General features: G+C 40.1%; 1 protein-coding gene across 1 annotated transcript; it reads right to left on the bottom strand.

Moving 5' to 3' along the window:
• Nucleotides 1–1,232: 1,232 nt before the first annotated feature.
• LOC129697988 (uncharacterized) lies at nucleotides 1,233–14,441 on the bottom strand. The gene is made up of 2 exons (XM_055636794.1): nucleotides 11,755–14,441; nucleotides 1,233–1,379 (listed from the first exon to the last, which is right to left on the bottom strand). The coding sequence occupies exons 1-2, from the start codon at nucleotides 12,644–12,646 to the stop codon at nucleotides 1,348–1,350; spliced, it is 924 nt and encodes a 307-aa protein (XP_055492769.1). The 5' UTR covers nucleotides 12,647–14,441; the 3' UTR covers nucleotides 1,233–1,347.
• Nucleotides 14,442–15,053: the final 612 nt, after the last annotated feature.

Here is a 15,053-nt window from a genome sequence, read left to right as displayed (position 1 = left end):
CTGCACTTCTAGATCCCTCTGCTCTATAACACTCCCTGGGGCACAGCTATTAATTGTGAAGTCCCTGCCCAGGTTTGAATTCCTAAAATGCTACACCTCACATTTATCTGCATTAAGCTCCATTAGCCATTCCTCGCCCCACTTGCCCAGCTGATCAAAAGCCTGCTGTAATTTTTGATGACCATATTTATGCAATCTTTGCATGTTGTGTGCACAGGAAAATTGATCTGTCATAGACCTGGAAGGAAATGGTATGGCAAGTGACCTCCACAGCACTCTTTTTCAATGCTTCACATTATTTCTAGCTCAGAGATGTATTTCCAGCAACTAGAAGAGGGAAGAATCATGACTTCCCACATATTCAGGATTTAATCCTAAAACTGCGATGATAATTTATAACTCAAATTCTGGTATTACGGGACTTCCGGTGGCGCCATGCTGGACTAGCAGTCGCAACTTTTAGCTCCGCTCCTGTAAAATCGCTATTTTTTGCGTTAAAATCGGGTCTGGAGGTCGTGACCAATTAAAAAAACTCACTGGAGCCCCGGGACGTCGCGCTGATGACGTCATTAGTAAGCGCTGTGATTTAAACGGAGGATAAAGTATTTTAAATGAAAAAAACGTCTTCAGCTCAGAGCCCTCAGAGATCCATCTCAAAACTGCTGAAAGCACAGAAAACTGAAGAACAGACTTCTGAAGTGGATTCTGGAATGGCTACAAGAGCCAAGACTGAGATGGCTACTAAGGAAAAATATGAAATGGAGGAGATAAAGAACTCGGTAAGAGAACTGAGAAAGGATATTGAGGCTGGAAACTCAAAAACGATGGAAAATATTAATATTAAATTGATGGAAAATATGTCGAACATCAATGCTGGTAATCAAAAAGTTATTGAGTGCATTGGCATTATACAAAATCGAATTGAGGATGTGCAAGAAAAGCTAACGGGGAGAATTAAGAAAGGGGAAGAAGAATCTAAGAAGAAGTTTGAGGCTGTGCATGTAATTGTTTCTTCACATATAACTGCAATGAACGACATGGAAACAATTGTTGATCAAATGGCTGAAGATATGCAGGGAATGAAGCTAGAACTAGACAGCCTCAAGAGTCAACTGGCGAAAGTCTCAGATAAATGTCTTGATCTCGAAGCTCGCTCAAGATGCCAACATTTACGAATACTGGGAGTAATTGAAGTCGCAGAGGGAAACAACGCCCATGAGTTCACTGCCAACTTAATCAAACATGTACTCAATTTACCTGTGGAACCGGAAATTGAAGTGGCACATCGAATACCTAGATTTAAGCCAAGATCACAAGCAGATCCAGCCCACCCACGACAGGTCATAGTCAAACTTCGGGACATTTCAGCACTTGAAGAGCTGATGAAGAAAATCAAATATGGTGTGAAGATGACGTTTGGAAACAACTCTATCAAACTCCTCCGGGATTATCCCTATGAGATTGTGCAAAAGAGAAGTTCTCACTGACAAGACAGATTCTCCATGGAGATAAAGGTGTCAGATGTGGCGTTTTTTTATCCGGCCAGGATGCGCATTACTTTCAAGGGAAAAGAGAAAACTTTCACTAATTCAGACGCATCTTATAAATATGCCCAAGAGATTGTGGCAGAAATAGAAGATTAATTAAGGCAGCTGGCCAATATGGACAAATTCTTTCCTTTTATTACTCCACAGAGAACACCCGAAGATAAGGGAAGAAACACCATTCTCTAAAAGTTTAAAATGGAAGAGCATTTCCACGTGCGCTGGTCTAGACACCTTATCTCCTTTGGACGCTTTGGAATTCAACTCAAGGACATTCTTTGTTCAAAATGAAGGAAAGACTGATAAGCAACGCAGAGACGAACAGCAGAGCCGAATGTGGAAAACATCACAAGGACAAATGGCGGTTTAAGATCTTAAAATAGCTTTACAAAATATAGAGAATTAACAATCATTAACAATACTAATATAGAAATATAAATGGAAACTAACCTGACCTATATAATGGGCAAAATGTAATAATGTGCTAAAAAGACTGACTAGCTCATATATAGAGATAACACATTTTAGAATTAAAGTAGATAATACTGAAAGTTTAAGTGCTATGTAGTTTGTGTGGGGAAGGGAGGAGACTCAGGCACCTGGCATAATTCCAGGAGCCTGTTTCTGGTTAACCCTTACAGCTAACAGCTTACTATTATCAAAGGTATAACTAATTATAAATAATTAGTAGATGAAAGTGTTAGATAAATAAATTTCACAGTAGCTGAACACAGATCTGATAAGTCTGAATGAAATAAATAAATATATATATAGAGTAATAAAGGGAGCGGAGCTAATTGTACAACATCAACTTCGGAAGTTGAATAGATGTCGAATCCCACAGTCGCGTGGGACACGCACTACAGTGTTGAATACTCCAGACACTGTAATTTTACTTGTTCAATTTTTTTTTAATAACAATATGTCACTACTATGAGGATTTTTTTCAAGGACAATCGCAAAAGTGATCTACCAAAGACGTTAGCAATATAAACGCCCCCCAAATATCCAGTGCCCTGAGGTATGGATGCACCATAATAAATAAGGGTATTAAAATCAGAGAAAATGCAAGATGATAAACAAAAGAACATGGGAGGAATCACACTGTGTAGCTGGAATATAAGGGGTATTAATGAACCAATTAAAAGGGGCATAATACTAGCTCAGTTGAAATCATATAACACGGACATTACTTTTCTACAAGAAACGCACCTTAAACATCAAGATCAGTTGATATTGAGGGGGAATTGGATAGGCCAAACATTTCACTCCTCATATTAGTCACTCCTCATAATACCCTTATTTCACAATGGCAGGCAGTGACTAGTGGGGTATCGCAAGGCTCAGTACTGGGACCCCAGCTATTTACAATATATATTAATGATCTGGATGAGGGAATTGAAGGCAATATCTCCAAGTTTGCGGATGACACTAAGCTGGGGGGCAGTGTTAGGTGTGAGGACGATGCTAGGAGACTGCAAGGTGACTTGGATAGGCTGGGTGAGTGGGCAAATGTTTGGCAGATGATGATATGCCATTTATTGTCACTATACATGTACAGTGAAACTGAAAGCTGCTCGTACTCAGTGCATACATACAATTTAGCACAAAAAACAAGAAACAGAAAAAAAAAAAAAAAACAGAAGGGAGATGGGGGGGGGGGGGAATAGGTGCACAAATTCTGCGGCGCTACATACATATATACATATATACAGATGGAAGTCCGTGTTGGGCGGTGTAGTCAGTGCATGTGTGAATTTGAATTTATAGTAGTTATAATTCTCGGAAAGCAACTATTCCTGAGTCTGTTTGTCCTGGATTTGATGCACCTATAGCGCCTTCCAGAGGGCAGCAGGTCGAACAGTCCAAACGCAGGATGGGAGCTGTCTTTGATGATCTTCTTTGCCCTGCTAAGGCAGCGGAAGGTGTAGATGTCCATCAGGGAGGGGAGAGGGCAGCCAATGATCCTCTGCGCTGTCCTGGTTACCCTCTGAAGCCTCTCCCTGTCTGCCATGGTGCAGCTGCCATACCATGCTGTAATGCAGTATGTCAGCAGGCTCTCGATGGACGAGCGGTAGAAGGTCAGCAGCAGGTTAGAGTCCAGGTTGTGCTTCCTGAGGACCCTCAGGAAGTGCAGCCGCTGCTGAGCCTTCTTGATGACCGCTGTCGTGTTGTCCGTCCAGGAGATGTCAGCAGCGATATGGACGCCGAGAAACCGGAAGGTGTTGACCCTCTCCACACACTCGCCGTTGATGTGTAGGGGGGCTAATTCGGTGCTGTGCCTCCTGAAGTCGACAATGAGCTCTTTTGTTTTCCTGGTGTTCAGAGCCAGATTGTTTTCTGAGCACCAGGTTGTCAACTTCAGGACTTCCTCTCTGTAGGCTGCCTCGTCTCCCTTCGAAATAAGTCCGACCACAGTAGTGTCGTCAGCAAATTTGACGATGCGGTTGTTGTTGTGGGCCGGACTACAGTCGTAGGTGTAGAGACAGTATAAGAGGGGGCTTAGCACACAGCCCTGTGGGGAACCGGTACTCAACCTGCGAGTGGAGGAGAGGTGGGGGCCGAGTCTCACAGTCTGGGGCCGGTTGGTGAGGAAATCCTTTATCCAGGCACATGTGACAGTGGGGAGGCCGAGAGTGACCAGTTTACCAATGAGAATGTCCGGAATGATTGTATTAAAGGCTGAACTAAAATCCACAAAGAGCATCCGGACGTAGCTCTGCCCCTGCTCCAGATGGCTCAGCACAGAGTGGAGAGCTACGGTGATGGCGTCTTCTGTGGATCTGTTTTGGCGATAGGCGAATTGGTGGGGGTCGAGGTCTGGTGGTAGATAGTCCTTGATGTGCTGGAGGACCAACCTCTCGAAGCACTTCGTGATTACCGGAGTGAGGGCCACAGGACGGTAGTCATTAAGGCTGGTGATGGTAGGCTTCTTCGGCACAGGGACGATTGTGGGTGATTTTAGGCAGGACGGAATAACTGCCTGGGCCAGGGAGAGGTTGAAAATTCTGGTGAAGATGGCAGTGAGCTGGTGGGCGCACGCTTTGAGCACCTTACCAGGGACTCCATCTGGGCCGGTAGCCTTCTTGGGGTTCACTGCCAGGAGCACCCGTCTGACATCGTGTTCCCTGACAGTGAGTGGAGTAGTACAGGAGCAGGTGAGTGCTGCTGTTGTGATGTTTCAAAGCGGGAGAAGAAGCAATTTAGCTTTTCTGCCAGCGGCGCACTCAAGTCTTCTGACTTTGTGGCACAGCCTCTGTAGTTGGTAATGTCTTGTATGCCCCGCCATACCTCCCGTGTATTATTGCTGGACAAGTGGGACTCTATGCTCCTCTTATGGTCCGCCTTGGCTTTTTTAATACCACTTTTCAGATCGGCTCGAGCAGCCCTGTACAGAGCTCTGTCACCTGACCTGAAGGCAGCATCGCGGGCTCTGAGGAGTGTGCGGACCTGGCTGGACATCCAGGGTTTCTGGTTTGGGAAAAGCCGTATGTTTTTGTCTACAGTCACATTTCCGATGCAGAACTTGATATAGTCCAGCACCGATTCTGTGAGAGTTTCCAGATCCTGGTGTTCGAATATGTCCCAGTTTGTCTGTGTAAAGCAGTCCTGTAGATTGGAGAGTGCATTTTCAGGCCAGGTTGTAACAGATCTTATGGTGGGCCTGGCACTGCGTCTGAGGGGGGTGTAGGCTGGAGAGAGCAGGAGGGAGAGATGATCTGACTGGCCGAGTTGGGGGAGGGGGATGGCTCTATACGCGTGCGAGATATTGGTGTAGACATGATCCAGCGTGTTCACCCCTCTGGTAGAAAACTTGACATGTTGGTAGAATTTCGGCAGTACAGTCTTCAAGTTGGCCTTATTAAAGTCCCCTGCGATTATGTGAACACCTTCGGGGTGATCCCGCTGCTGTTCGTTAATGGTGTTCAGCAGGAGAGAGAGCGCCTTGTTTACATTGACATCAGGTGGAATATACACAGCCATGACAATCACGACTGTTAGTTCTCTCGGTAGAAAAAAAGCCCGGCATCTTACAGACATGTACTCGAGGTCAGGGGAACAATGATTGGCTATGATTGTCACGTTGTTGCACCAATTCTCATGCACGTATATACAGAGACCCCCTCCCCTGCTCTTACCGGAGTCCATAGTCCTGTCCCCGCGGAGCAGAAAGCATCCTGCTAGCTGCATGCTAGCATCAGGTATCCCCGGGTGAAGCCAGGTTTCGGTGATGATCATAACACAGCAGTCGCGGACATATCGATTTCCGGCGAGTTGTACTTCCAGGTCATCCATTTTGTGAACCAGGGTTCTGGCGTTGGAGAGATACAGGCTCGGTAGAGGTGGCTTGTGTGGTCGATTCCTTAGCCTTAGCAAAGCACCGGACCTGCGGCCTCGCTTCTGCTTCCTCTCCCTCCTCCGTCTGCGCCGCCTCCTAGACCCGACAACAATCCACGGTGGTCTTGCCATGTCGCCCGGGATGTTATACTTGCGATGGAAGACACCCGAAACCGCACACTGACGCTGGTCACCGATATCCCCGATATCCACGAGGTTCTGTCGGGAGTAGCGGGTGTAGCGGGTGTTCGCAGAACCGACTGCAAAGACGTACACGGACAACACAACGTACACAAACAACAAAAAAGAGCACCGAGTCCGGGAGCCGTGAGCCGCTGCGACCGTGCGCGCCGCCATCTTGGGAGAGGTAGATGCAGTTTAATGTGGATAAATGTGAGGTTATCCATTTTGGTGGCAAAAACGGGAAAGCAGATTATTACCTAAACGGTGGCCGATTGGGAAAGGGGGAGATGCAGCGAGACCTGGGTGTCATGGTACACCAGTCATTGAAGGTAGGCATGCAGGTGCAGCAGGCAGTAAAGAAAGCGAATGGCATGTTGGCTTTCATAGCAAGAGGATTTGAGTATAGGAGCAGGGAGGTTCTACTGCAGTTGTATAGGGTCTTGGTGAGCCCACACCTGGAGTATTGCGTACAGTTTTGGTCTCCAAATCTGAGGAAGGACATTATTGCCATAGAGGGAGTGCAGAGAAGGTTCACCAGACTGATTCCTGGGATGTCAGGACTGTCTTATGAAGAAAGACTGGATAGACTTGGTTTATACTCTCTAGAATTTAGGAGATTGAGAGGGGATCTTATAGAAACTTACAAATTCTTAAGGGGTTGGACAGGAAGATTGTTCCCGATGTTGGGGAATTCCAGTACAAGGGGTCACAGCTTAAGGATAAGGGGGAAATCCTTTAAAACCGAGATGAGGAGAACTTTTTTCACACAGAGAGTGGTGAATCTCTGGAACTCTCTGCCACAGAGGGTAGTTGAGGCCAGTTCATTGGCTATATTTAAGAGGGAGTTAGATGTGGCCCTTGTGGCCAAGGGGATCAGAGGGTATGGAGAGAAGGCAGGTACGGGATACTGAGTTGGATGATCAGCCATGATCATATTAAATGGCGGTGCAGGCTCGAAGGGCCGAATGGCCAACTCCTTCACCTAATTTCTATGTTTCTATGTTTCTATATACTTCAAAATCCAGAGGCACCACAATTATTATTCGCAAAGGAATACCATTCAAATCAAAGAACATTATATCAGATAAGGAAGGGAGATATCTTATAGACACAGGAGAGATCAATGCTACACCCATCACTTTGGTAAACATATATGCACCCAATTTTGATAATCCTCAATTTAAAAAATAAAATCCTGAATACAATCGCAGAATTTAACTACCAAAATGTTATAAATGGAGGAGACTTCAACTGTGTTTTAGATCCGTACTTAGATACACCGATGCAAAAACGAAGAAGTAATATGAAATCTAAAACTAGTGAACTCTTAAATACATATATAAAAAAATACAAATATAGCAGACGTCTGGCGTATCCGACTGGAAGGGAATACTCGTTTTATTCAATGGTACACAAAACATACTCACGTATAGACTACTTCCTAGTGGATTCAAAACTGATCCCTTATAGTATGATCCCTAAATATTACACCAATACGATTTCAGATCACTCCCCGCTAACTTTTGTTTTAAAATTAGAAGGAATGTCTACAAACAAATCGTTCTGGAGGTTTAACTCGCAAATTCTGAAAGACCCACAAGGGAGTATATATCTAAAAAAACAGATGGACCTATTTTTTGAGACAAACGATACAACAGATATCGCCCACTTTACTATGGGAATCCTTCAAAGCATTTATTAGACGAGTCATTATCTCGTATCAAGCTTTTCAAAACAAAAAGAATAAGAATGAACAAAGACAATTAGAAGAACAAATCAGCCAACTAGATATAGATAATGCTAAAGATCCAACTATGGATAAACATAATAAAATTTTAATACTGAAATTTAAGCTAAATAAATTATTGTCAGAGAATGTTATAAGATTATTCCAAATTACAAAACAAGAATAATTCGAATTTGGGGATAAACCCCATAAACGTTTAGCTCGCCAACTGAAAATACGGGAAAAAGGTCATGCAATTTTAAAGATTAAATCAGATAGAGGGGAATTATTAACACAACCTAATGATATCAATAAAAGATTTGCTCAAATTTACAAGAATTTATACACATCGAAAACGCTAATAGACAATAATAAAGTTTCAGAATTTTTGGACAATTGTAACCTTCCAAAACTAGAACTGAAGGAACAAGAAGAACTGGGAGCAAAAATGACATCAAAGGAAATAGAAGACACAATAAACACACTTAAGAATGGAAAAACACCAGGACCAGTCGGATTCAGTAATGAATTTTATAAATGTTTTTACGACATAGTTACACCACGTCTACAGAAAATGGATACATACGCTTTTAAAGAACAAATCTTACCTGAAACACTAGCAGAATCAATGATCACATTAATACTTAAAAAATATAAAGATATAGAAGAACCAGGCTCATGTAGAGCTATTGCTTTCGTAAATACGGATCAAAAAATATTAGCGAAAACACTAGCTAGAAGATTAAGTCAATATGTTAGTAAATTAATAAATGAGGATCAAACGGGATTTATACCTAAGAGACATTCATTTAATAAACTGAGGCTTAACATAATGCACTCTCACAAACCTCAAGAACAAGAGTTATCTATCATTTCATTGGATGCAGAAAAAGCGTTTGATCAAGTAGAATGGGATTATATGATTAAAGTATTGCAAAAATTTCAAATGGGAGAGAACTTCATCGCATGGATAAAATTATTATATAACAAACCCACGGCTAGAATATTAACTAATAATATACTATCTACGAAATTTCAATTATCAAGGGGCAATAGACAAGGATGTTCATTGTCACTGCTGTTATTTGCTCTGGTAATTGAACCTTTAGCTGAAAAAATCAGAACACACCCGAACATTTACGGATATAATACAAAATACTCAAAAAACAAAATATCCTTATACGCAGACAATGTACTACTGTATATCACAAAACCCCAAATCAGTATACCAAACATATTAAATCTAATTGAGGACTTTGGATCTTTCTCAGGATACAGAATAAACTGGAACAAAAGTGAAAATATGTCGATAAATCCGAAAGACTCTTGAAATTCCCCTTTAAAATAGCCACAGAAAAATTTAAATATTTAGGAAGTGAAATCACTAGAAATTATCACGCCATGTTTAATGCCAATTATAGCCCCTTACTTAAGAAACTAAATAATCTAATCAAATTCTGGAAAAAGCTCCTGAATGTCTTTAATAGGTCGAATAAATGCTATAAAAATGATCTTTTTACCACAAATCCTATATTTATTTCAAGCAATACCTATATATCTTCCAAAAAAGTTTTTCAAAAAACTAGTCTCAGACATTACAAATTTTATATGGGATTATAAATCCCACAGAATACAAAGAGCAAACCTTAGTAAACCAAAAGAGATGGGTGGTCTAGCGCTCCCTAACTTTATGTACTATAATTGGGCAGTAAATATTAAAAATATGATTCACCTGCTGGACAATTCTGCCCAGCAGATGGACTGGATTGTAATGGAGAGAGAGGACTGCTCTCCGTGTAATACAGGAGTGACTCTCCTCTCACCAATGAATCTGAATAACAAAAATTATAATAAAAATCCAATTATACATAGCACAATTAGAATTGGAAACAAATAAAACAGAATCGAAAATTAAGAAATCTATCTTTTAATTCCAATAACCCGTCATTTAAACCTTCAATTATAGATAAATCATTTACACAATGGGAAAGAATGGGAATTAAAATGCTCGGAGAGTTGTATGAATTAGGAAAATTATTATCATTTCAACAATTACAACTGAAATATAATTTGAAAAATAATCAATATTTTATATATCTTCAAATCCGTGACTATCTGAAAAAATATACAAAAGACTATCATAACGTGCCCCCAGACTTATTGGATGAAGCCATGAAGACAAAGGCTGAATCAGCAAATCTAATATCATACTTATACAACATTATTTTAAATATAGAAATACCTACAACCGATGGCATTAGAAGAGACTGGGAACAAGAACTGGCTATAAAAATTTCAAAAGAGAGCTGGGATAAACACTTACTATATGTGCATAAATGCTCGATCAACGTACAACATACTCTAATACAATTTAAAACATTACACAGACTATATTATTCAAAAACTAAAATATATAAACTTTTCCCCAATGTCTCACTCATTTGTGATAAATGTCAGTCACAAGAAGCTACCATAGCGCAATCTTTTGTTTTTTGTATAAAAATCTTCACAAAATTAATTAAAATAAAACGTACCAAAAAGTTAATGGATCATTTTTGGAATATCGGAAGGTGACCCCGAATTAAACGTGTTTCAAAAGAACTTACTTAATTACGGGCTAATAATGGGGAAAAAGCTTATACTCGAATTTTGGAAAAATGCTCCAATACCAATAATAAAAATGTGGGATTCAAACATGTTCGAAACACTACACCTGGAAGAGATGAGACTCCTCCTAGCAGGCAAAGCAGACCACTTCCAAAAGACGTGGTCTGCATTTATGGAATTATTACAAGCATATGGTGCAATAGTAATTTAAAATATAAATGGTACCAGGATCTGGTAACGGGGGGTATAAAATAAATATAAATAAAAAACACGGTTGGTATATCCTTTTTTGTGGAGTTTTAAGTTATAATAGAGCGATTTTTTTTCCTTTTTTTTCTTTTCTTTCTAAGGTCTATTTTCTTTCTTTAATTCCTTCTCTAACTTCTTCCCTAAGGGGCTTTCTTCTCTCACCACTTTCCTGCATCTTCACGATTCTTGCTCACTTTCCTTACTTCTTTTATTTCTACCTTTTTTTCAGGCTCGAAAAATGAAGTGGTACAACAAATGTAATAAGATATATGTGATGTGTATTACTGTAATTTACTGTACTTCTAATTAAACAAAAAATAAAAAAAAATTAAAAATGCTGGCATTACCCTGAAGAACCTTTCAAAGAGCTGCTATATATTTACACATATAATGGTTGATCTAATTTCCCTGAGGGGATCAATAAAGTATTTATTATTATTATTATTAATCAATAATTGTACATGTATACTTCTGGTACCATCACATTTTTTACTGTGCCTTTAATGACCCATGCATTTATAACAGCATTTCAGACCATTGGGTCAATGTTGGCATCCAGACAAACCATCCCATGAGCCTATTTCCCAGTTTGCCTGTGTCCATTTCATTTTGCCCTTCTTTCTCGACCTAGTTCATGTTAATCAAGCATGCATTAAGCACTGATAAGGAAATACTTGGGAGAATGGGGTAGCTTTTGTTATATTCTGGATGGCAGAATGAATAACAATTTACACGCAGGTTGCCTGGATCACAAGAGAAAGATTTATTACCCAACATTCCCTGCTTATATTGAACACCAACTCATTAACGTAGTCATGAATATGTATGAATACATTACACTGCTCTCCATTTTTTAAAGTATTAAATCTAAGTACTCAGTTACAATTTTGTTGTTGTGATACTTGATTTCAACCAGTATTTATGAAATCTTAAAAGATAAACATAATATATTCATTTTACATATCTACACATTTTCGTTTTACTTATACAGTGAGTTACTTAATTTACAAACCTAATCTGACTACTGGTTTACGGATCCTGCCTGATTGTCTAACAGTAACAGGTGTAACAGGTTTAACTCAATCACAGTGGTCTCTTCCAACTCACCTTCAGATAAAAACTCAGGGATTAGGACTTTACAGTTAATTTGTCCACATGTCTCCAAAACTTCACCCGAGTAGGTTCTCAGCTTCATCTTACTCTCAAACAATAGTATCTGAGGGAACTTTGTTATATACAGGTCTTTGCTCATGCCCAAACAATTTGCTGCCATGTCAATACACATATCGATTAACTCTTCATTAATCAATAGTTTAGTTCCAAAGTCCTTGCCTTGGCTGGTTGCAGGCTTATCAATGTTGGTTGCATAAATAGTGTACAACCCAAGTTCATTTCCATCTGGGTTCATCTCCAAGTTGTGAACTCCTCTCTGGTGTTGTCGCTTGATTCCCGCAGATTGTTGGTTTCCTGTTTTAAGCTTGGCCCGACATGCTGAGGCGATATGGCCTTTCTTCTGGCAGTTATAGCACTTGGCCATTTTGAACTGACAAAGTTGGGATGAGTGATTACCATTGCAATGATAACAGCTGGCTGAACTCGGCTCCCTACCATACTTTGGTTTTGGTTTAGTGCCTCTTGGTTTGGCCATAGGCATTGCCTTGTGACTGTAAATGGCCACTGCAGTCCATGGTGGACGAACCTCGTGAGCATTCTTTGATGCCATCTCCATTGTGGTAGCAATCTTGCATGCTTTCTCGAATGTAAGATATGGAGTGTTCATGAGTTTGGACTGAATTCGTTTATCCATGAGACCACAAACAAAGCTGTCGCGTAGTGCGCATCTGAGAAAGGTTCCAAAGTTACAGTGGAAAGTTAAGTTTTTCAACGCAACAATGTACTCATTGATTGTCTCATTCTGCTTCTGGTTTCTAGTGCAAAATTTATAGCTTTCTGCAATTTCCAAAGGCTTTGGGTTGAAATGCTCCTCCAACTTCTTCATAATGTCATGTATTTTGCCTTTATGGCCGCAAGGAGATTCACGAGTGTGCCATACATTTCAGGACCGATCTCCATGAGCAGAATTGCTTTCATACGTTCGCAAATGGCCTTATTGTCAGTCACTATCTCTCCTTCACCACTAATCTCTATTATGTTGTCTGCCGTGAAAAGCATGTTCGCTCTCTCCATATAGAAGCTGAATGGCTTTCTACTCTTGCCAATGTGCCAAGGTTTCTGATGTAGCCCGTGGAAGCAGCCATCGTGTCGTTCTCTTTTTATTTTTAAAAGTCTGTTCAAAAACCCTGATTTCCTGTCTGTTCTGGTGTAACAATTCACCTAAAACTTAGCTGTACAAAGGCTATTCAGCTTAAGCAACTGGACAAAAAAAAATCTTATACAATCCCAAGGATAGCATCTTGCTACGTAGACACAACCAGAGAGATAGCCTGGCAAATTCTCGACGATTTGTCCAGCTGCTGTTTTAAACTACAGCCCCCTGCATAGAAGGATCTATGGCCTATCGTGTCAAGCTCACAAACAACTGCAACACAACTCCGTACTTACTGTTTAAACTGTTAAACAATACTGTGTGTTGCAAAACAGTCCTGCATTGTATTTAAAGGATGAGTTCACAAACTTTATCCCATCCTCGTCACCAATTGTGTTATAGTCCGGATTGCAAAATGAATAACAACTTACACACTGGTTGCCTGGATCACGAGAGAGAGATTTGTTACCCAACATTCCCTGCTTATATTGAACACCAACTCATTAACATATACATGAATATGTATGAATACATTACAGCTCTGAAAGCTGGAATAGACTTGAAGGGCTAAATGGCCTCCTCTATGTCATATAGAAATATGTCACTTCATCCTCGACTTTCATGCAAGTGCATATAATATTCAATGAGCAGGCACAATGAATTTGCAGCTCTCTCAATACTATTATTTTCCGTAATCACATAATAAATACAATCCACTCAGGTACCACAGGAAAAATAACCTTTGAATTAACTTGTAAGCCACTCAATTTCTCTGATGGTATCAAAATAAACCTGGGGTATAACAAATTGCACAACATAACATAAATCTGATTCCCCTAGTGTATATCTATTTGGGAATAGAAACTCCCCAAATATATATTTCTTCATATATTAATTCTGACAAAAGTTCGTGCAGATTCTAAGCAACTGATGAGTATGGAAAAAATACCCAATACAAATAGTTCAGAGACACAAAATCACTGGGGTAACTCAGCGGATGAGGCAACATCCCTGGACAACATGGATAGGTGACGTTTCGGGTCAGGACCTCTCTTCAGACTGATTATATTACGGAGTGTTGACCGGCTGAGGTACTCCAGGATATTGTGTCTCTCTTTGGTGTAAACTAATACTTGTAGTTCCTTTTTATTCAAACTGTTCACTTTGGGTGCAATAAACTGTTAGTCACAATCACCACATTGAAATAATCCAGATTATAGTACAATCCTTGTGGATGGGGTCAAACACATTTCCATCTGTCTTTATGCTGGAACAAGTGAATTTTACATATAATTCATCAAATTCATGTAATGGTCCCACAAGTGCACCAAATTAAAATAAAATACTGACAAACTGATGAAAAGTATGTGTTGGGCCTCAAAGATATAGTGTCACAGGGATTCACAATGAACAGTACAGTTATTAATATCACTTTCTGCAGTATCACTCAAAATGCAGATTCACCATTGGAAAATACTACCAGTGCAGTGATGCTTTATAGAACAGAAACATAATTACCTGAATTATCATATAGGCATAGTGTCAATGTTTATTAGCTACTAAAATAATGTATCATTGCAATTGTGCAGTTTAAGACTATTTTTTCCGAGTGTAAAATAACATTTTTACGTACTCACGTGCCACCCCACTAAGGATCAATCCTTAGATCTAAACTCCTCTGAGTCAAAATTCGTTACACATTTATTTTCACGACTAATGTATTTTAAACAGTTTGCATTCTTGCCAGCTTTTGTTGTGCTAAATATTATGACTTAAAATATTTGCTTTACATATTTTTCAATTACCAAATGGACAGCCATAGCTGTGACACTAAATGTTCACAATGCCAATATCCATTTGGTACACAAAAATGCTGGAGAAACTCAGCGGGTGCAGCAGCATCTATGGAGTGAAGGAAATAGGCAACGTTTCGGGCCGAAACCCTTCTTCAGACCGTTGCTGCACACGCTGAGTTTCTCCAGCATTTTTGTGTACCTTCGATTTTCCAGCATCTGCAGTTCCTTCTTGAACGTCAATATCCATTTGAAGTCTTTGTTCAATATATGCTGCGATTTTGCAATGATCTATGATATTTCTAATGACTAGCTTAAATGTAATATTATTAATAGTGAGTGAACTT

Source organism: Leucoraja erinacea, chromosome 6, assembly GCF_028641065.1.
Source record: "Leucoraja erinacea ecotype New England chromosome 6, Leri_hhj_1, whole genome shotgun sequence".
Classification (NCBI taxonomy): domain Eukaryota; kingdom Metazoa; phylum Chordata; class Chondrichthyes; order Rajiformes; family Rajidae; genus Leucoraja; species Leucoraja erinaceus.
The sequence above is the reverse complement of the archived record's forward strand: the minus strand, read 5'-3'. Positions and strand labels throughout refer to the sequence as shown.